General features: G+C 43.0%; 1 protein-coding gene across 1 annotated transcript in view; it reads right to left on the bottom strand.

The window, feature by feature from the left end:
• LOC306920899 (cadherin-8-like) overlaps positions 1 to 24,691 on the bottom strand; it is a gene marked incomplete at both ends in the record, with an annotated part of 200,150 nt that overhangs the window by 114,491 nt on the left and 60,968 nt on the right. Inside the window, one exon of the mRNA XM_079497879.1 lies at positions 10,582 to 10,876. Coding sequence (XP_079354005.1) covers positions 10,582 to 10,876 — 295 coding nt within the window. The remainder of the gene's footprint in view (positions 1 to 10,581; positions 10,877 to 24,691) is intronic.

Genomic DNA, 24,691 nt, shown 5'->3' with positions numbered 1-24,691 from the left:
GATATGAGGTTTTCTGGCCGACAGTTTCAGAGTTATTAGTGGCGCGAGCAACGGGACTAACGGGCCCAGCAACCGTCTACGTTTGCAGCCTTTAATGATGGTTCTGATTAGGCTACACCACATCACCCTCCCAGCAGCTGGGAAGAAAAGAAAAGGCTTGTCATTTAACGGATATATCGATGATGAACGAGCCAACTCGATGGAGGTGAGACGTGTGGAAATGAGTGGAGATCAGACCTTTAATTATCAGAGCCCATCTGTTCTCGTCTGTCTCGCATTTGGAAAACATGCATGTTCAAAAACTGCTACTTTTCAGGAAATTAAAACGGGAAAAAATAAAAAGTCCTTAATCTGTTCCAAAGGATTCGATGTAGTTAGTATTTACAGTCACAATTGCTCTTGTTAATTATTATACCTTTCTATTGTTTTAAAGCCACAATTTAAGTCAATTTAATTTTGGGCACTTCATGTCAAACATCCAAAAAGTATAGGTCAGTTTGTAGACCAGCTATTTTCACAACTTTTGTGTCCCAAATATTAATGATTTAATTCAATCGACAGTGCCAGTGTTTTCAGCGTTTTTACCCTTTTTTTGTTTTATAAAATAGGACATTTATTTATGAAAAAATTAAAAAGTATGTTTGGAGATAAAGGTTCCTGCCCGACAGCGGCAATATGTTCCACCATACATGAGACACCTCATTTTGATCACAAATTAATGAATGCACACGCTTGAAAAGTTGTCCAAAACAGCCCACAAGGGATATCAATGTTGATTTATGCTACGTACAGTGTGTGTGTGTGTGTGTGTGTGTGTGTGTGTGTGTGTGTGTGTGTGTGTGTGTGTGTGTGTGTGTGTGTGTGTGTGTGTGTGTGTGTGTGTGTGTGTGTGAGAAAGAGAGAGAGAGAGAGAGAGGAGGGGAGAGAGTTAACTTATTTTTCCTACTTGCTCAACTATTGGGGACACATGCATTTTTTACCCATTTTAAATAACAAAAAGTTTAAAGTTTAAATAAGTGTTAAATAGCTTCATATCCTGATAGTAACCATAATATTATTGCTTGAGTGTTAACTTAGAAAACTCTTTTAACTTGTTGAAAATTAGCATTTTTGCTAAATCCGCTGTATTTACATTGCATTTATGTAATGTCCATTAATATGCATTGTCCCGTCTATAATAAACAAATAAAGTAAAAGTAAAGGATATAAATAAAAGTTTAATTGGAAGCTATGACAAAAATGAGCAGAATAAATTGAAACCGGATCACTATTAAAATAATTAAATAGAGATAGATAGATAGATAGATAGATAGATAGATAGATAGATAGATAGATAGATAGATAGATAGATAGATAGATAGATAGATAGATAGATAGATAGATAGATAGATAGATAGATAGATAGATAGAGATAAGAGCTGACATGAAAGATGGGCAATGACTAGACTGGAGCTTTAACTAAAAAAAATGTTTTAAACCAAAACTAATATCAGTTACTGTATCCTACCCTTAAGCATCACCTCCACACGTTGTAGTTAACCTGGACTACCACTGCCATTTACCTACATCTCCTCAGTGCCTTCTTTCAGATCAATACAAGGACAGCTGTGCTATTTTGAGAACATTTCATGCTCCATTTGGGCCAGATGTGCTAGAAAAAAAGGAAAATCGCAAACCTTGATTTACCTAAGAGTAATATTCCACTGCAATGAACGGTGGTAAATATTAACTCAATCATTTAGGGCTGAGACCAGATTCTAAAAATGTCTTCTAAAACAGTTTTCTGAAAAACCTACAGTATGTTTCTATGTCGGTGCTCAACCTTTTTCATGTCAAGGACCCCCAGAATTATCTGTATTTGGATGCAGACCCCCATCTGAAAATATGTTGTTCCAGGGACCCCCCAGAAGCAAAGATTTGAGTAAAAAATGTTCTGAAAGAATATAAATTCAAAGTTTTCTGCCACATTTTCACATTTTCATCTACAAGCTTGAGCTTGTAGATCTGCTATTTTCCAATAGCTAAAGTATAACATAATGCTTAAAACAGCAAAAGGGGTCCTGGTTTAAAAGGCTCATTAATCGTGGTATGTCACTTTGTTCTCAACATTGGGTCTAGGGACCACCACCACCGATCCAAAAATGGAGCCTTTGGCAGGTCTGTAAAGGACACATTGCACCAATTCGGGGCCCATTTGGTACCCTTTTTATAATGTACTCCGAGTTAATTTATCACTGATAATTTTGCAGTGTAGATTGGGAGTCCCAGAGATGTTTTAAATATGGTCAATGGGGATCCGTGGCCCAATACATATCAAACTGTGGGTCCTTCAAGAAAGAAAAAAACACCTGTGTGAAGTGAGGGACAATCTTATCATCTATCATCATGTACATCATCTATTCATTGTCAATGGGATTTTTTAAATCTTTGTTCAGGACAAAAATAGCCAATGTGCTCGTCCACATAATTATTCATTCATTGTCAATGAATTGAATGTTTGTGAAAGAAAAACATCTACAAGCTGTATATAGGAGGGGCTAGCACCCCTCAATAGAATTCACTGGTTTTAACGACCAACAAAAAAAGAAATCCAGGCAAGTATTTCAGGGTCCCCAACATCAGTAAAAAAAACGAGATGCACATTTATAGCAACGTCTTTTATCTGTGCAGCAAAGAGCCATGGGCCGTTTGAGCAGGGCAAGGATGGGAGCCTGGGCGGTGTGTCTCCTCTCTGATCCCAGGCTCTGGGCTGCTGTGGCCTTGGCAGATGGATGGAGTGGCAGGGGGGCTCCTGGCCCTTGAACACGCCGGGCAGCTGGGCCAGGGCTGGGGCCATGAGCTAGGGGCCGGGCTGGGGCGAGGTCACATCTGACCCACCAGGGCTCCTGAGGGCCAGGGCCAGGGACGGAGGGAAGGAGGTGGGTGGGGGGCCGGGCCGGGGTGGTGGAGGTGGTGGGAGGTAACTAAGAACATTTACTGTACAGTACTGAAGGAAGGATTATTTGAGGTAGTTTTGCTACTTGAGTATTTAAAAAAATATATATACTTTATACGTTTCTACTCTGCTGCATCTCAGAGGTAAATATTGTACTTTCTTACTCCAGTTATTTGACAGGTTTCGTTACTACTGTATAGTTTACTTTGCAGATTATTAGAATATATTTAACCATGCATACACATTTGTTCTTTAGTTAAAAGGTAAAATGTTTAAATGCAGTTTTTATTAAAAAGATGTACGTGTACAAATATATCATCTCTGTTCAGGTGGACACCCCATACATCCAAAACGGTTGCTTTTCAGGATTCAAATAAAAAACCAGACAAATCATTATATAGCAGATACAAGCTTGTGGATCTGCTAGAGCAGCTAGACTGTTTTACTTCAATACAAAATGAGAGTATACTTCTTCCACCCCACAGGGGGTTTTGGGTGGAGGCACGGAGTGATGGTGGTGGACCTGCGGGTGGAGAGAGACTCATACAGGCTCAGCTGGAGTGGCGAGGGTCAGAGCACTGATCCTGGCCAAGGCATAGTTCTCTCTCTCTCTCCCTCTCTCCCTCCCTCCCTTGCTCCCTCTCTCCATCCCTCTCCCTCCCTCTCTCTCTGTGTCTCTCTCTCCCTGGTCTGCCTCGGTGCCAAGCCAGCCCGGCTGCCCTCCTGTTCCGTGGCCATGCTAAATAGAGATAGGACAGAGCTGCAAGGCAGAGGGGATTTAACTGACACGCTGGAGTTTCTCTGTAAATAAAACCACTGCTGCTCCTATCTATCTCACCTCGTTTGGCAACGGCATGTGGGCCGGTGTTGCACACGTGTGCAGTGCAGTGCAGTGTGTAGTGTGTAGTGTGTAGTGTGTGTGTGTGTGTGTGTGTGTGTGTGTGTGTGTGTGTGTGTGTGTGTGTGTGTGTGTGTGTGTGTGTGTGTGTGTTAAATTAGTTGTAACAGGCTCCTTTCATAGGAACCCATGTTCTTTGGTATTTTTCTTGTCTGGTATACATTGAAATTGAATGAATTCATTTATATATTGATTGCATTTTTGAGTGGTGCAACCACTCCTATAGACAGCTGTGTGTGTCCCTGGGTCCCCATGGTTGGCTGGCTGGCTGGCTGGCTGTGTCCGTCCGTCCGTCCGTCCGTCCGTCCGAGCACGAAAATAGCGTTGTTTTTGTATCTATCATACGGGCGACAGACGTGTTCCGAAAATGAAGGGGAACAAAATCAAATAAAAAACATACGCTGAGACACGTAATGCACATTACTTATTCATCAAACGTTATTTATTATCCATTGTTCTGCTGAATTATGGATGTAATATTGTCAGTCTTTGGGTCCTAAGATGCTAATGTTAGCCCTTGGAGGCTCCCCAGGCATTTGTTCTCTTTCTAGTGAATGTAAGCATTGTAGTCGCACATAAACAGACACAGACACACACACACAAACATGCACACGCACACGCACACACACACACACTCATAAACGCACACATGCACGCACGCACGCACGCACAGAGAACGCCCAAACCCACCCCTGGTTTGGTCTCTATGTTAACATATCTCATTTGTAAAGAGATTATTGTTCAGCAGTAATTTGTCTCTCTCTCTCTCTCTCTCTCTCTCTCTCTCTCTCTCTCTCTCTCTCTCTATCTCTCTCTCTCTCTCTCTCTCTGCATTTATTTTAATCTCCCAGGCGCACTTTTGTTCTCTCTCCTTCTCCGCCACCCCTTCTCTCTCTCTCTCTCTCTCTCTCTCTCTCTCTCTCTCTCTCTCTCTCTCTCTCTCCTCTCCCTCTCCCTCTCCCTCTCTCTCTCTCTCTCTCTCTCTCTCCCCCCTGCCTGTATGTATGTAATGCACACCCTCCCCCTCCTCTCCTCTCGTCCCCATGGAGTCAGAACTAAAAGGTAGCATGGCTTCCAGGTAATGAAGCCCTTCAGACATGTGATCTGCATGAGCTCTGCAGGCTGCATGCCTCTGTCGCCCTGATGAATAGCAACAGCCAGGAGTCTGTGTCTCAATGAGACCGAGGACAGAACCCCTCCCCATTTATACACACCACTAGCCTTGAAATAACTATAACAAAGTAACAAGAGGGAGAGAGAGAGAGAGAGAGAGAGAGAGAGAGGAATGTTATATCGAAAAAAGAAAAAGATGGGTTTAATTACATTTCCATTCCACACAAAATTCCATACAAAAGGTCTATTGGGGAAAAAAAGTGTTTTCTCTCTGTTCATGTCAAGGGTGCGTGCGTGCGTGCGTGCGTGCGTGCGTGCGTGCGTGCGTGCGTGCGTGCGTGCGTGCGTGCGTTGTGTGTTACACAACACAACTGACAATAGTAAAGTCATACCCACATGTACTACTGTACAAAAACTCAGTTCAGTGGCCTTGTGGTTAGAGTGACCTCCCCGACCTCCCTAATACTGGGAGGTCGGGGTTCGATCCCCGGCCGGGTCACACCAAAGACTCAGCATCAAGGGTTGGATTGGGGTATAAGGGTTCCTGCCCTATGAGCCTCATGGCTCGGCAAGGCTTACTTACTTACTTACAAGTTCACAGTGAGGTTTGAGGTCGGCTATTTTTTTCTGAAAAGAGATTGTGTGTGGAGCGAAGGAAAAACGAAGTGCAGAAGTATATAGTGCTTAAGTATTGAGTAATGCATAAATGGTGCATTATTACACAGTTACTGTAGGAGTTATAGGTCTTGCTCAAGGACACTACTGTATCTGCTATTCTCCAATAACCAACATATAAAATATCTCTGCTGTCGGGGAAGAAACCACTGCAAAATATACATTTTTCAGGAAATGAAGTAAAACCATATATGTTTTAAAACAAAGCAATACTGCCTCATCAAAGTTGGTGTTGTGACTTTATATATTGTCAATTACTTCCATGAGAGGGGGAAGAGGTGGTGGAGTTAGCTGCTTTAGCAGACAGTTTGAGGGTCCAATGGAGTTAAGAGGTTTTGTCCGAAGCGCTTTTTACTACTTTCCATTGGTACAATATTGTCAACACACAGATGTAAAGGGTGTTCAATAGCACTGATTTATGCAAAATAAATTGAGTAAGGAGGTTTCCTCCCAACAGAAGGTGATCATTGGGTTGCTGAATTAACAAATTTAACTGCAGGGGACCCCTGGAATTCCCTCAAGGAGCCCTGCAGGGGGGGTTTGCGGACCCCACTTTGAGAACCACTGCTATACCTTCTGATGTGCCCCTGCCACGCTGGCATGAGCCACTGGTTAGCTATGTGAAAGCAGGTGTGTTTTTTTTGCTGTAATGATGATGAATGGGGGAGGTGTGTGAATGTCTGGGGTCGGTCATCACTAGAGATGTCCCGATACTGTATCGGTATCGGAAAAGTATCGGTATCGGCTCTAATTTGTCATATCGGGTCATATCGGTATCGGCAAATATGCCAGTCTAACCACCGAACCGACACAGGGGTAAGGGGTTGACACTATGGCAGGTAAATAACATGTTGGGAGTTTTCTTTGGAGTTGCCCAAACTGCAAATGCACATTTGAGTGAGGAGTCTGCTATAAACACAACACGAGATATATAGCTAGATAGCTATAAACACAACATGAAATCACGACACTGGTATCAGTATTCGGTATCGATATCGGCTAACACAGAAATTGAGGTGAGGTATCGGGATCGGATCGGAAGTGAAAAAAGTGTATCGGGACATTCCTATAGTCGTCACGCAGACAGGAAGTGATGGATTTCCTGTGGCGGAGTCGAGAGTGCGTGGCGTTAGCGTAGCAGCCCTAGCTTCATCACGGAGGGAGCTATACTTATGGAAAGCCTCGTATTGGCAGGAAACTATTGCCAATTAATGGTCTCAGCAGTGGTTGAAAAAAAAACAGTACTCAAATGTTTCACCTAAGTAAAAATATCAATACTGAAGGATTTTGTTATTGAAAAATCTATAAAGAAAAACAAATAAATAAATAAATAATAAATGTAAAAAGTAAAGGTCCGGAAATAAAAATGTACTTGAGTAAAAGTACAAAAGTATTGCTATCAAAATGTACTAAATACAAAATATAATTTTAAACAGATACATGTTGATGAATTATAATTATTATTATAGGTTAATCTACCAAGCAGAACTGAAAGTAATTCAAATCAGCCTCACCTTTCCCAATGCATTACTAATTACAATCCACTAATATGATTGTGAAATGGACCCTGCATAATGACTATTTTCTTTTGGTAAGTAGATGTTGATGCCAATACTTTTGTATTTTTACTTTTAGCACAATATGCCTTTCATGCGGAAGGTTGTGCATTCGACATCGCAGCAGGTTCCTATAACACCAAATCGAAGGCATTCAGATCTGACCCAAGTCTCCCGAGGAGGCGTGTGTGTCCCGACGTAAAAACAAACAACAACCCAAGTAAAACGTTTGACGCAGGACATTTCATTTCAACAAAACAACTCTATAACATTTGTGGTCTTGCTGCTTTTATACTCAAGTAAAATGAAATGAAAGGAATCACATTACATTACTTACCACCACCACCACTATCAACAGCAAATAGACCTGACACTAAGTCAAACTGAAGCCTCCATTACGGCCTGGAAGGAAGCCATATATAGGAGGTCTAGCAAAGCTAGTATACAGCCTGGATCCACGGACGGATTCAGTTACATCCAAGTACCACCCCCACCGCCTTTACCTTGGCCCCCGGATGCTAGATCAGCATCATGACAGGCCAGGTAACCAGAGGAACCCCCCAACGAGGAATCACAGTAACAAGTGCGTACCAGTGCATATATAACAACAATAGACCTCCATTGCCCTCTCCACTCTCCCCCAATGTCAAAACAGCTATAACGGGAAGCCTCGCTGATCAGCGGCCGCGGCTATAGTCGTCACAAAAGATTCACCGTGAAGCCTGAGCAATATGCTTGGTCACGCGCTGAAAATAGACGAGCTACAGTGGTTTTCAACCGTCTTCACATCAAGGCCCATTATTTATTCGGCATTTGAGCCACATCAAGGCCCATTATTTATTCGGCATTTGAGCCACGGACCACCATTTGATGAGATTTATAGCCTCTCGGACACAAAACTAAAGAATGCTTTGTTGTTGCTGGACCATATTTTGTCCACAATTCCATCCTATATATTGATGTGGTACCATAAGGAGAGATAAGAGACGTTTGAATCAAAATCAAAATAAAACATTTTCTACATTCCCTAGACTTCTTGTAAATTAAGTAATGCAAGTGATAATCTGGAACCACCTCAAGGACCATTGGTGGTCCGCAGACCACTGGTTGAAAACCACTGATAAATATAAATTATGTCGCGCGGCTATTTTCACCCGCGTGACACCGTTACGCAACCTACAGTACAACTGAGGCTAAAGCCTGCACAGGCGCTGCTCCGGGGGGTCAACTGGAGGTCTTCGCTTGAAAAGTGTACGCACAAATTTCACTCGCAGACATCCAACCGAATAACCGTGAGCAGCATGTTTGAAATACACGTGATCAGACAGTATAGCGATTCATATGCATGGGTGAGAATAAGAATTACTCTATGTGGAATATATGAATAATGTTATCCCTGCTCAAATAGTTTTAGACGGTTTTGTGTGTTCAGTTGTTATACCGGGAGGCAGAGGAGGATATATATGGATGGGGCGCCGTAGCCGTGGGCAATTAGCACTGCTTCCATGCTGTCAAGCAAACTGGATGCCAGCATTGTGTTCACAAAAGGCCTGTGCTAATAGGTGTGGGTTTGTGTATACAACACAACAATGCGTTCACATATGTATGGTCTGAGCTGCCTGTATGTTCTGCTGTTACGATGATAAGAAAATATACCCGGCCTGCATCATATCGATCCTCAAGTGCATGATCGCATTGTCTTAACCCATTCAGAATGGGAACCCCTTTTGGAGTTTAAGCATTACGGTATGTTATGCTTTAGCTATTGAAAAATAGCAGATTTACAAAGCTGGTAGATCTGCTATTTTATTATTATTATTTCTTTTATTTATTTTATTTTTTTCAACGTATTTAAAAGTACCACAGACGAAAAACAGTCTAAGTCCAAATTTCAGACTGACCCCTCCACGAAAAGGCCTCGTTGTCCTGACCCCTTATCTATCATTTATACATTATGGATCAATAGTGTGGACTTAGACTGTTATTCGTCTGTGGCATTCAAATCTTTGCTTCTGGGGGTTCCCTAGAACATCATATTTTCAGATGGGGGTCGGCGGCCAAGTACATATAATTCCAGTCGTTCTTGACATGAAATAGTTTGAGAACCACTGACATAGAAACATTTGTAGAATCTGGTCTCAGGTCTAAATGGGATAAATGCAGGTACACGGTATTCCACAAGGACAATTCCCTCATACTGTATGTCTGCTAAGAAATACCATGCCAAACATCAAGGCATATGAATACCATAGCAGCTGGTATTGTGCCAGTGATTGTACACACTATTTCACCGTTATACATCATTATCATGCTGTTTAATAGGCTACCTGCCCACATAGTGCTCTTCATACATATTTCTGTGGTTCATCCCAACTGGGAAAAGAGTAATGGATGACCCAAATGTTTTTGCTCATTATTTCCCAACAACCTAATGTGTATGTCCTCTGGACTGTATTATGTACATGTTTTGTTTTGCTGGGGGAGAGCTGGTGTGTGTGTATGTATGTGTGTGTGTGTGTGTGTGTGTGCGTGCGTGCGTGTGTGCGTGCGTGCGTGCGTGCGTGCGTGCGTGCGTGCGTGCGTGCGTGCGTGCGTGCGTGCGTGCGTGCGTGCGTGCGTGTTTGTGTGTGTTAGGGCTGCACAATATTTACAATTTAATATCCATAGATTCTGCATTACATTCACCCATTCACACATTCATACACCAATGGCGGAGGAAACCATGCAAAGAACCAACCTGCACATCAGGAGCAATTCAGGGTTCAGCGTCTTGCTCAAGAGACACTCCGACACTAACTCTGAACGGATTTGAACTGCAGGGAACCTCACTGTTTTCCCAGTCTGCCTGCTGTTCTTCCAGCCACCACTCTACACCGCTGAGCCACTGCCGCCCAGTGGGTGCATAGAGTTATAGAGGATAGAGTGCGGACCGGAGCGACAGCCCTGCCCCCCCGCTATTCATTTCAATGGAAGTTGACTGTTCAGTGGCGTTTTGAAGCACACAGAAGAACGCTCTACTTTCGCAATTTTTTCCCGATTTTAGATACAAAACTTTGGTGTCCAAAATGCGGAAGTGAAAACGAGCTAGGTCAAAGGTTAAACCCCCAGCTGCTGCACGGGGGTTTACCTCGTGCTAAATGCACGCGGGGGCCCCCCGCCTGCAGTCCCAGCTATGACCAGTAGGGTCAAATAAGCCGTTCTGGGGGGCTTGAGGGTGTGTGTGTGTGTGTGTGTGTGTGTGTGTGTGTGTGTGTGTGTGTGTGTGTGTGTGTGTGTGTGTGTGTGTGTGTGTGTGCGTGTGTATGTGTATGTGTGTGTGTGTGTGTGTGTGTGTGTGTGTGTGTGTGTGTGTGTGTGTGTGTGTGTGTGTGTGTGTGTTGCGCGTGGCGCTCATGTTGACTCACCCACTGCAGACATCTCGGGCACCGAGGCCCTGTAGGGGCCCTGGAGGAACTGCGGCGGGTTGTCGTTGATGTCCTGCACCTTGATGATGAACTGCGACGGCGGCTCCAAAGGCAGGTCCGTGTCCGCGTCCACCACCTGCGCCGTCAGCGTGTACTCGGCCTTCTCCTCGCGGTCCAGCCTCTTCATGGCGTGGATGTCGCCCGTCATCTCGGTGATGGCGAAGATGGTGCCCGCGCCCTCGCCCGCCAGCACGTACTTGATGTTCTTGCCGCCCACGTCCAAATCCGTGTGGAGCTGAAATATTGGGACGAAAAAAAGACGCGTGAGTGAGACTTGGCGGTATATAGTATACCGAGTGAACCGATCTGAGACTAAAACAACCACTAAAGTCTCATTTTACCGCTTTCCTTGCAACAGCAACAACAACGCGATATAATACTGGTCTCCCAAATGTGGCTGTGACAGGCTGTCTGCCCCACACTGAATAATATTGTCTTTATTTAATTGTGTCAACTAAATCCTCCATTAGAGGTCGTATTAATGCAAACTAGATTCAACGTACTCAACCCTGTACACATTCTAAATATGCCCCCGAAATAATCGTACTGAGTAAATGGACTGTTGCCACCTTCAATAATAATGATAATAATAGTCTTTATTGTCTCCACATCATATATTTTCTTTGTCATGGACACTTGTACAGAACATAATTCTACTCGAGTTGGAAGCATTAACCGTTTCCGTCCGTATAGGACGGCTCCACACGTCCTATAAGGAACCCAATCGACGCGAACAAAGGACGTGTGTACACGTCCTAGCGCGTCCTCAATGATATCAGGCGAGGGGAGAATATTCTGTTTTTTTGTTTGTTTTTTTACTGAGACTCTCAGGCACCCGTCGCTTCGCTCTGCCTTCATATTTGAGAACCATGACAAATCTTCTCTTATGGGGCTCCCTGGCATATCTTTTCAAATGGGGGTCCGTGTCAATTTGGGGGTCCTTGATATAAAAAAGTTTGGGAAGCACTGAGTTAATATACTCTGAATCTACACCTCCCGGGTTTGAATCCTGCTTGCACCACTACTTTTGTGCCAACTGCAAACTGTTTTTTTTTGCCGTTGGGCAGTTTTAGACCGTGGCCAGTTAGTTAAGACTGATCACGAGGCGATGGAGTCCGGCATACATGGCCGGTTAAGGCATGAGGTTAGGGTTAGGGTATAGGGTTAGTAATGTCCGACATACAGTGCTCAAAGTGACTACTGGGTTGGGCTGCTGGATGCAAGGGCCAACCCCTACTATGTCTGGCGGAAACCGCTGAGGGCTGATTTCACCCGAGTGCGTTTTCATGAGGACTGCATTATATCTTTGCACTGCCAGGATGCTGCAGCTCTGACAGCCAGCATGCTGCAACGCATTGCACTGCAACGGGGAGTCTATTCCACACACCCTCTGCTAAATGAGCCCCACTGGGGACGATATAACTTTATAAGCAGCACTGGAAATGGACCTTAGCCTACATAGAGCAGCTTGTTACAGCTCACAAATACATCACACATGCACGTATGCAATGTGCCGCGGATATTGGACTCTGCAGTGTGTAATTCTCGAAAGGCTAAAACACCTCAGAGGCTTTGCACTGCACTGTGAGATATTCTGCTTTATACATGGTTGTTAGAATAGAAATTCATTCAGTCCACACAAAAAATCCATGAGTAAAATACTGCGCACACTGTGAATCAAGCTCACTAAAAGCTAAAGCCCCTGACATTCCTGGACGATACATACTGTACACTGCGCATTCTTCATTATGTTTTGTAATTACAGTTTCATTAGTTCACCCTATAGCAGCATTATGTGCTAGGCCGAGCATTTGGCTCTTACTCACTCCATAGGCTGACTGTAACTAATGAGTCTGACAATGCTGTGCCAGGCCGCTGCAAACATACTGCCAGTGGACAAGGTCTGCTTATGGTTCATATGCATTCAGAGTTGGAGGAATAACACTAATTAGCCATATGTTGACAATGGAGAAAAATCGAAGAAATCTATCTATAAATGCACCACGTTTCTTTTTCTGTGAGTGTGTGTACAGTACGTCTCCAATCCACGTAACTCGAGAACCGTTAGCTCCCGCCGACTTCAAATACGACACACGCGTTCCACACACCAACAGGGAGAGCAGTGCAATGTGTCGAGTCCGTCGGACCCATGGCTGGGTCGGACCCATGGCTGGTGAAAATGTGTGCAAATCTTATATGTATTTTATTTATTTTGTTACACAAATCGTTGCTTCTGGGGGTCCCTGCCACTAAACATTTTCAGATGGGGGGGGTCCGCGTCCTATTATTTTGGGGGTCCTTGGCATGGAAAGGTTTGATAACCACTGATATAGTCACTCACGTTTGTGCCACATATCAACACGCCTCAGCTGTCCAAAACATAACATACCATGGTTGATATTTGATCGGTCACCATGTCAAAAGTCCTCTCATTCACGTCTCTCACCTATAGAAATGTAAACTTGTCTCTCTCGGTCGGTGCCACATGCCCCACTGCCCCCCCAGTCACATAATCAATCACCCAGATAGATATCAAACATGTCTGCTAATTATTGGGCCGGCCCTAATCGTGATTTAACCGGCCAGATTATCAGATCACAGACGCCAATCATTTCCGACCCAAAATCTCCCTATTATCCTGTAGTTAGTGGCTCGATCAGCTTTACAGATGGACAAATCCAAACTGGGCGAAGGAGCCTAAGGAGGCTACCGTCGTCCTTGACTCACTTAAGTCATTCCACAAAGTCATCCAAAACATCCTCCTTTTATAACTTTGTAATTTCAACTTCTTGGCACAATGACTCAGTAATTCCTGTCTGGGGAAAACTTTCAGAATATACTTCTCCATTAAACCAAAAGACATGGAAAAAATTATTCAACTAGATCGCTGAATTCATTTAGATTCTATGCTGACTTTTAAAGTGCATAATAATGCAGATTGATGAAATTCAGATAAATAAGGAATTTCCAACAGATGCATGCAAGACCTACAGTATGCATGCTATGGTCTTTTGTATCACAAATTGGTCATAAAACTGCAATAACGGCTCTTCATGTTCTAAACAAGATGATAAGACACTGGACCGAAAGCCATTGAAATACCATCAATGCCCTAATCTCTACAACCTATTCATTCTGGGCAACAAAATACAGCCTGGTGTGTATATAGACTCATACAACTTGGCTGCCCCACAACTTAACCACTCGAATTGTGAGCTTGTAGATTGGCTATTTTGGTGAAGACATTGGTGCAGAGTGAAAAAGGAATCTACCAAGTAGGCCTACAGTTGAAACTGTACTGGTTAAAGATGTCATCATGCTCTGTGCAGACAATCTAGGGTTTGTGGATTGTGTTTTATTTAAATTGGGCAATCTTCTTTTTCCACGTATAGAAATTTCCCTTTTTGCAATTTCTCTTCTACCGCTCGTTGGACATGAAGTAACTTCCAGCTTTTACATCTGGATTCAAAGCATGGATTAAGGCAAATCAAACCTGCCAAACTGAACGGAAAGCAACTAGAACGCTGTCACACAAGCACGCACGCACACGCACAGCAAATCAAGAACCAAGAGGGCACTCATACAGGTACAAGCAGTGAAAGGTTATTGTGACATGTTCCACAGAAGAGCAATAAAATAAAATAAAATAAAATAAAATAAAATAAAATAAAATAAAATAAAATAAAATAAAATAAAATAAAATAAAATAAAATAAAATAAAATAAAATAAAATAAAATAAAATGAAATGAAATGAAATGAAATGAAATGAAATGAAATGAAATGAAATAAATCTAGATAAAGTGCCCCTCGGGGCACAGGTCTCCACCAGGGCAGGTCAGATTGTGTCCTCCTGGTGGTGCTATAATAGGCCAAATGTGAAAGGGGTGCCATTTCTTCTTACGTCCTGGATGGCAATTGGATGATTTGAAGCATTTCCAAAAATATGTTTTGCAAAAATCACCTGTTGATGGCGCTATAACAGGCCAATGTGAAAAGGGTGGGATATATTCCTCAGCCTAGTAGGAAAGTCTGTGAAAGATGTTACGTAAATTGCATGCCACGTTCATGATTTGAGGATTTTTGTTCATAACGGGCCAATCCTGCAAACTTTGAAAGCCAATGTTAGCCAATTAGGATGGAATATGAAATATCGGACAGATCTGTCTTAATTGAACACATGACTATAGAGATAGTGTGTGTCACGGGGCAGCCTGTGCCCTATATATATTGTACAAATGATATTATTATTCCACACATAACGAGATTTGCGGGATTTTTGGACAGAATCTAGAGGAGTAATATATATATAGTGGCGCTATAAGAGGCTGTTCTGGGAAATGTGGGGCAGAAGTTCATCATTGGCATCTAGGGAGTGTGCGTGCAAAATTTGGCACCGACAGGGTTAACTGTGCCGGAGATTAGCTGGTAACAGACGGACGGACGCACACACTCACACACGGACTCACGAGTGCAAAATATACTCTCTCCCCATGCCTTCGACCTGGTGGAGACAATGAAATTAAATTAAATAAAATGATAAAAATTAGGTTAAACGTACACACAAACTCTAACCCTCTCTTTGCAGCAACAGGCGATACAGACTTGATGGGTATATTGGAATGCAAGATGAGGTACGATAACGTAACTCATCTCACCTCAAATACCTTTGAGTTCATTCGAGGTGCACCTCACCTCAAGTGAACTGAAATGAACTACTTTTCACCATCACAGGATGTCCCTCATGCTGTCTGCACGGGAGGATCAAAGTGTTTGCAAAGTGTCATGCGATTGTGTACCTGCAATCATAAATAATCAAAATATTTAAGACAAATCGTAATGCAGTATACTGCATGTTTCTCGCAGTGTATGTGTTATATGGCCGTTATATTGTTGTAGACCTGCATGCCAAGGGACCGACGCAAACCAGAACTTATCTATATATATTTTGCAATGCATCACATTGCTATTGGCAAAAAAAAATTAAACCATATGCACTTCATTGACCAGGGGTCCCCCCAGGGGTCTGTCATTAGACAGACACTGTGATGGGAAAATACATTACAGTTTCATGTACACACCATTTTATTTCCGTTATATCTTCCATCTGCAGTATAAGATTGTATTCATTCTTTTCTCCAAACCCTCTGCTCTGTGCTGTGAACCCTCTGGCTAAAGGTGTCCATTCCTTTGTTCAGACCATACCACCGTACCATTTTAAAGGCGTCAGATGTGCAGCCACATATGCTGCAGTGCAAACCGTGCTTGCATTCCAACTGTCGTCCAGCCCTTTTTAGTCACCCTTCTTTTGTACTGAACTGAGTGAACTCCTCTCTTAAGGCCTGTCTGACATTTCCCTTGTCACAGGACTATTGAGCAGTCCAGCTCTCTCTGTACTCCTCACTCGTGGGAATATATAAAACATGGTTTGAAATAGATAGATCTATAGATAGGGCTGTACAGCCTGGAATTAAGCTATGAGAAAGACCCTGCGGTTGCACCCACTGTGTGAAAAGAGGTGTTAACAGGCAATTATGGGCACTAGATTTGCCCATAAACTAGCTAAAGTTTAGCAGGCATATACAGTATATACAGGGGTGATGGTACATTTTGGGAGTTTACCGGAGTTTGTTGGTAAGTTACACACAACCGTATATTCCATGCTCTTTGCGCAGTGACCGTTTGTGAAACTATAGCTGTAAATATCTGAAAACCCCTTACTTGTATTGTATACATGAGAGACCCTACGGCTGTGCCATTTGTAAATACGATAAGAGAGACCCTGACGAGTGTGCTTTTGTGAAACAAGCTTCGACTATCTGAAACACTTTACTTGTTTGTGGAACAAGCGCTCAAACTGTCTTCTTTCCTGCCTTGTTCTTGCCTCTGATCTTCATCAATAGACCTTCTATGGTTCACCCATGATGTGGATTATCTTGGCCGAAAAGCTCATGAGGCGTGAGCTGGTAGATCGGATATTTTTCGTAGAGAGTTCACCGATTATGACAATGACGCATGGGACACTATATAGGACTCATATTAACTCAATGGTGCAGAAAATAAATTACAGTTTGAAAACACTATATCGATCCATCAATAGTTTTACAATCAATCTTCATTCACCTTCTAACACCGTGCTCATGCTTCTAATTTACGTATCCTTCTTGGCAGTTGTCTTTGTCTTTCTATAACAAACAGAATGTACTGATTGATATGCATGTTCATATTTGTAGCCTGCTTGCTCGATGCTGCTGTTTATTATCACATGTGCATGTTGCTACCGCATGTTTGTATTTTATTTAGTAACATATGGTTTTATTGTGCAATGGGTATGTTTTTTTCCCATATGAACTTTGCTATTTGGGGGTTGAATCAGTGGGGTGGGAGCGGCTATCTTTGGGAGAGCTTTTGTCTTGTTGTCTGTATGTATATTGTTGTATTGTTTGTGAACTATGTATTGTGTATTGTTTATCTGTGTTGAGGACCCCCTCTAAAATGAGATGATGCATCTCAAGGGGCTCATCCTTTCAATAGAGGTGTACATACACTATAATGGTCAGTGATCCTCAAAGTGGGGTCCAGCAGGGACCCTCGAGGAGTTCCTTGGAGTGGTTCCAAATCTGAATGGACCCTCACAGGTCTGTAACTCTGAGAGTTACGGTTACTTGAAATGTTACATTGTCCCTGTCAGATGAGTACAGCAAAGCAAAGTAAAGATGCAGGAATTAAACAGTTGTCCAGTGTTTTGCCAGGCCCGTCATCCCTGCTGCTCCTTAGACAACGTTGTCAACAAACATCTCCTCATGATACGCGCGCACACAAACACAGGACAACAATTACGCATGGGCTACAATAATCAGCAGCATCTATTTCATTTCCTGTCACAGAGCTTCAATGGGAGGATCCTTTTGGAGGAGGCTTTTCAGCAAGGTAACCCCCCCACACCCCCCCCCTCCCCTCCCCTCCCCTCCCTCGACCTCTAAACCCCCCGCAACGTTTTCATGAGCTCTGCGGTGTGTTCTGCGTGCACTTGTCTCCGAGGTGTTGTTCGCAGACACTGACAAAGCACATTCACTTAAATTGTCACACCTTGCACTTTTGTTTTCCTAATTGTGCCATCATTTCACATGAAAGATGTAGCTCATTAACACAAATGCCTCACAACATCCTGCACGCTGAGAAACCTTTAAATGAGCCCAAATTAATGATGGGCTGTCAGTTTTTTTTTTCTTCCTCTCCTTCTCCCATATTGTGCGTGCGTGCGTGCGTGCGTGCGTGCGTGCGTGCGTGCGTGCGTGCGTGCGTGCACGTCTGTTAACTTTATACAGGAGGTAAACTGTAAATTCAGGCCTGCTCTTTTGATTTCCTTTTCATCGTACATCAGAGATATTTTATTGTGATTGCATTCCACGCAGTGGTTATTCCACGCTCCCTTAACATAACCCATAAAACATCTGTTACTGTAGAATGCATTAGTGTTGATGCTGTATAGTTGAAATTGTGAATGTCTGCCAAACATAGAATTGGAATATTGGTTATGTTGTTTTCTATGTGAAACTTTATACGTGTGGAGGTATTATAATAAAACATGAATAGCTTGAACCATCTGTGACAAGGCTTAGCTATTTGTTGTATTGTTACTGATATGTGATAAAACTTTCAGTAAAACTTAAATTCATGGTCATATTTGGTCAAATATTTATAGGCAAAACTAGTAGAACAAAAAAGATCACAATGAGTTGCATTGCAATGCGTTGTGAGTTTGCTGAGAGTCCCTCACCTCCCTAGAAAGGAGACCCAGGCTCTGGGGTCAGTGAGGTATAAAAGGGCCACTTTACCCCCTTTTGCAACCAGATCTTATTTTAATGGTGTTTAGGAGACAAGACAATCTCCCTCCACTGGCTACCCATTAAATTCAGAATTGATTTTAAGATTTTATTATTTGTTTTTAAAGCCCTAAATGGTTTGCCCCCCCCCCCTGTATTTATCGGTACTCATGGACCCATACACCCCAGCCAGGGCCCTGAGGTCAGCTGGCCCAATTCCAACTACAGGTCCCCCTACATATTAATCTGCCCACTCCTTAGAGGCCTTTAAGTCTTTACTTAAAACCCATCTCTTCTCCTTGGCTTTCAATGATGTTTGACCTAATTAACCTGTGTAATATTTGTGTTGTTTTACTATGCTGTTTGTGTTGATTGTATGCTTGTTTCATGATTGTGTACAGCACTTTGGTTGACCTTCTGGTCTTTTTAAATGTGCTCTAGAAATAAAGTTTGATTTGATTTGAAGAAACATGCACTTTCCTGGGGGTTTCATGTGTAATGTGTGTTTTTGGATATTTAAGACATGATGCCATCATGAAAATGTGGTCTCACTTGAGGGGAAGTGCACCAAAGCATTATGGTCATTGTTGGAATTCAGCAATCTAGTCAAACCCTAGTCAAAGACGTCATCATTTCAAACATTTCAAATTGTGCTACTGTTATCTACTACAATATACTACCAGTAAGACGCCTAATGGCGAGAAGCGACCTCGCCCTTTGGTCGTGTGCAAGCATCCGCCTCGTTGACGGCAGACTGCTGGGCGAGCGCTGAATGGCGCTTTGGCATGAGGGGTCAGATCAACATGGAATGAATTCTGTACTGGCCATATATGTAAGGAGCATGAGTGTACAGAGTTTGATGAGGTCAGATCAACATAATGGAACGTCAGAACAGGTCAGCTCCATATATATGGAGATCTAAGGGTGGTAGCTAAGGGGGTTTCTAAAGGGTTTCTTTCAGTGGTGAAATGTCCCTTTTTAAAGATATGCTTTTTTTTGCCTTTATTGATAGATATACAGTAGCTCGACAGGAAACGGGTAGAGAGATGGCGGGGAAGACACACATCAAAGTTTGTCGTGTTCGGGACTCGAACCTGGGACTCGAACACACTCATGTCAAGATAAACGAAATTTGTTGTATTCCCATTCAATCTATTTTCTTGCAATTTTAAGACGGTGTGCGAGAGTTGTGTTCTTTCAGTTATACTTGTGATATATATATATATATATATATATATATATATATACCCCCTTTAAAGAAAATCAGGAAAATAACAGGGTTGTGGCCTGTTGTTGTCAGAGGAAATTACTCCCGATCTCGGTTCTCATCTATTTTCTCATTTTCACTTATGAATGACTCATCTCACTCATCCCTACACTGTTAATGGAGGGGAGACACTATATTATAGCACAGGGACATGTTATTATACAGGTATAACAAAAGCAGTCGTGTAGAGACTAAACACAATGCAGCCATGATGCTCATGGTGCTGCAGGAAGGTGCATGACTCAGCCCACCATTACATTAGTCACGTTATTGAAGGTTTCTGGACTTGTATTCACTTCATCCATGGAGTGTAAATGGTAAATGGTAAATGGTGCATTTATATAGCGCCTTTATCCAAGGCGCTTTACATAGATTGTGCATTACATTCACCCATTCACACACACATTCATACACCGATGGTGGCGGAAGCCATGCAAGGTACCAACCAGCACATCGGGAGCAATTTGGGGTTCAGTGTCTTGCCCAAGGACACTTCGACATGTAGACAGGAGGAGCCGGGATTCGAACCGCCAACCCATGGATCATTGGACGACCTGCTCTACCTCCTGAGCCACAGCCGCCCCAGTGTACAGCAGGTACTTTGTATCCATGATGACATGTACATACATACTGTACTGCAGGTGTGCAATGTTGTTGGCACACTTATTCCTCTCAGACTGGTTACGTGCAGTACACACGCACATGCAACCACGCACGCACACGTGCATGCAACCACGCACACACACGCGCATGCAACCATGCACGCACAAGCGCATGCAACCACGCACGCACGCAGTCACGCAACACACACACACACACACACACACACACACACACACACACACACACACACACACACACACACACACACACACACACACAACACAATACCACACCAATTGTAGTTGTATACTGTATATTGCATCAACATACACTACCATAGGCTACATACAAATGAAAATGTATTCATTAAAAAAGTTTAAGAGGGCTTAGTATCAAACCAATGCAATGTATGAATACTACAGCTTGTGACTAAACTACACCGGATGCAGCCATTTGCATTTTGTGGAAAGTAACATTTTTGGGACACAGGTTTCTGCCCGATAGTGATGCTATTTATGTTCTGCTCAAAACATATTCTCCCACACAGGACGTGCGTGCGTGCGTGCGTGCGTGCGTGCGTGCGTGCGTGCGTGCGTGCGTGCGTGCGTGCGTGCGTGCGTGCGCATGCCCATGCGCATGTGCATGTGTGTGTGTGTGTGTCAGTCCACAACTCTACAATTGCAGGATTCTCCAATTCCAGCTGCCTCACTCTGTAAAATGTTGAGTGTGCAGAGAGAGGGTACAAATGGAACCAAGTGGACCCATCGATTAGGTTCCATTTGAACACTTTTCAGAGTCAGCTATTTCACGCAAGCATGCACGCTTGCACGCACGCTTGCACGCACGCACACACACACACGACCCCGCAACGTCCAATCATGGCTGCTTTAGCCTGTCAGCCACTGAGGAAATATGTCAGTCCTATGTGCACGGTGAAGAGAGGCTTTTACTGCAATCACTGGAACAATCACAGTATCCTAATGAGGAAGACTCCATTGGCCCTTCAGCCCTGCGGGCTCTCTGTACATAAGTGTAGCAGTACGCCTTTACATGGAGCATTTATGACTGTCATGACTCCTTGTCAGGGCAAGTGGTGCCTTGGCATGTGTTCCCCCCCTATACATGCATAGAAGCCAGAGAGAGAGAGAGAGAGAGAGGGGCCATATGTACATTTGAAAAAAGTGTTGGCATTGCTATATTTTTAGACTATACTCTCTTGCCGGATCAAACACTGTCAGGAGAAGGTGCACACTCAACTCAAGGGGAGTGTTGAGGAATAGTCTCTTATAATATAACGGTGCAGACATTGCTTTATTCTAATCACTTGATATACGTTATTGAGTCCCTCAGGCCTATCTGTATTTTCAGTTTTTCGCCGTACATAAAATGTAAAATGTGCCGAAAATAGCCAATCTACGAGCTTACAATTATGTTCGCCATGTGTTTTTGCAAGAGCAAAATGTTAATGCTTTTTAATCGTATTTCTTTTTTTTTGTAATGTTTTTTTTTTGCAATGTTAATTGTAAAATTATGGTAGATTTAAGGACAACTTTAATAGGCCTACAGGAGGGAGGGAGAGAGACACAGAGAGAGAGAGAGAGGTATTTCACAGTACAGCAGGCATGGTGTCTTGTATACAGAATGGAGGAGTTTCTGCATGGTCTCAGATTGTCCCTGTTAGACTGAGAGTCAAGCTGCATTCATACTCTGGTTTGTGGTGATAGCTTATCACCGCGGTGTAGTTTTTTAAGGGTTAGAGAACTACAACATTACGTCATTCGCCGCAGTACGTGATCAGCTATCACCGCGGACCCCGACACATCTCTCTGTTTTTACTATCAGACAAGTCCTTTCACTCTGGAGCTATCACCCCGTTCACTGATTGGTCTACAAGTTGGGTGGGCGGTTTTGCAGGCACAGGGGTTTTGCATCTGAACCAGAGGGAGGCGGGGTCAGTGCTTAAGGACATCACCGCGAGTATGATGGCCTCGACTCGTTATGAAGGTGACGGTGATAGGTGAAGGTGATAATTTATCACCTAAAACTGGAGTATGAATGAGCCTTCATGGCGTCAGAATAGGCCTACACCTTTTTTATTTCTTTTTTTTTCTCGAGGCGGCCAGCATTGACATGAAATAGGGTAACACGGGTGTTGCCAACTAATTAATGTTCTGTTCCATTTAGTGTAGCCTTTCCAGTGAGCCAACATGCACAATAGCAGCGCCACGACTCTGTCTGACCTGAATGTAACAGTACCTTAACTCATTTAGGACCAAGGACAGATTCTACTAAATGCATTCTAAATCCTAACAGTTTTCTGAAAAACCTGTTTCTATGCCAGTGGTTCTCAAACTATTTCAAGGACCCCAAAAAGTATACAGTATGTAATCGGCCACCGAAATAATGTGGAAAATATGTTGTTCCAGAAGCAAAGAAGTGAGTTAAAAACGTTCGCTGTGAATAATATATATCCAAAGATTTGCACACGCTTTCACAAATTTTCAAAAATAGCTAAAGTTTAACATAATGGTTAAATTGGTTAAACGCTATATATAAGGTGACACAGATGCGATCCCGTCCTTAACGGGTTAATTAGTATCATTGTTAATGCCTGTGTTCACCGTTACTATTTGATGTAAAAATATTACATATTATTAAATATTTATCTGATAATACGTTTGGGACAATGATGTGTTGAAACCACAACCCCAGAGACTCTGGGACATCAGTGGTCTGTCCTATTAATCGGTCTGTCTTTACTGATAAACAAGCCCAAAGTAACGGCTTGAACAGATCTATACAAGCTCACAATATTAAATATAAAGGTATTTCAGTTAAATCTGACTTGCCTAGAAGCCTGCAGTGCAGACACCCTGTTTGCCTGTATTTTTCAGAATGGACAAAATTATTATAATATTTCAATGCAGAATGAGATCATATGGACATCGGTAATATTGGTTATAGGCCATGACAGCAATGAATTATATCGATATCGATATCGGCCAAAATGTCTCATCGGCACATCCCTAATGTGAATATATTAAAATGGTATGATATAAAATATATCGTCTCTGTCGGGTGGAAACCTCATAATGTCCAAATGTATACTTCTCAGGATACAATTTAAAAAAACGATCTACAAGCTGAAATTGTGTTGCTTCGCGACACATTTTGAGCTTGCGGATCTGCTACTTTTGATGGTTTTGTGTGGTGCTGTAGTATGATCTATAGTAGGTTGTTAATCTGTACGTTGTCTGTCTGTACGTCTGTCTGTGTGTAATCCACGTAACTTGAGAACCGTTCGCCCCACCGACTTCAAATTCCACACCACAGCAGGGGGTGCAGTGGCCAGGGTCAAGTCGGTCGGACCCACGGTTGTCCAGAACCGCCACAAAAAGCCCTCTGCCCGGGCTCTGGACAGGGCCCCTGCACAGTGTCCATATATGGAGCTGGCCTGTTCGGACATCATTCTGACGTGTGCATAGACTCCATATTTGGTCATGCCTGACAAATAACTCCATAGATGGGCACGGACACAGACATAATATCTGGGTGGGGCATGTATTTCCAACTTACAACGTTCCAAGTAGGCCAGTGCCCCACGGGCACCGCTGTGCATGCATTTCCAACTTGCATCGTTCCAAGTAGGCCAGTGCCCAACGGGTACCTCTGTGCATGCATTTCCAACTTACATCGTTCCAAGTAGGCCAGTGCCCCACGGGCACCACTGTAGAGGCCCCACGGGCACCGCTCTAGTATAATAGACAATATAAAATGATAGTAACGCCTGCAAGTTCACAGCTCTTGAAAAAAAAGGATCTCTATAGATGAAAGAAAAAATGTTATGATTTTGTCGATCCATTTGAAAATGTCTGCCTTTTTCAGACAACCCCTTCAGCCAATCAGTGTAACCAAAATCCTGTTTTGTTTCTTCATTGTTTAATTTCTTGTCAAGGAGGAAGCAGCGTTAGCGATACTGCCAGTGGCTCTGTAGTTCTGTTGTGTGACACATGGGCAACACAACCAGGTGAGGAGAACTGGGACATAAGCCTGATTCACTTCAACGTACGGTGCGGTGTCGCGTGCCAACAATACTATAGAACCACAAACCCACAGTGTGTCACATTGAGACACCTTGTGGGCTTGCAGATCGGCTATTGTCGGTACTTTACTTGAGTATATCCAATTTCCAATACTTTTACTTCTACTCCACTAACAATCTCAGAGCCAAAAAACCTTTACTCCACTACAATTATTTGAAAACTTCAACCCTATACATTTCGGCCATTTGAAAATAGCCGATTTACAAGCTTGTTGAGCTTGTTGTATGTACATATTTGTATGTACACACACTTG

This window comes from Electrona antarctica (assembly GCF_951216825.1).
Source record: "Electrona antarctica genome assembly, chromosome: 3".
Lineage (NCBI taxonomy): Eukaryota > Metazoa > Chordata > Actinopteri > Myctophiformes > Myctophidae > Electrona > Electrona antarctica.
This window is presented reverse-complemented; position numbering and strand designations above follow the sequence as displayed.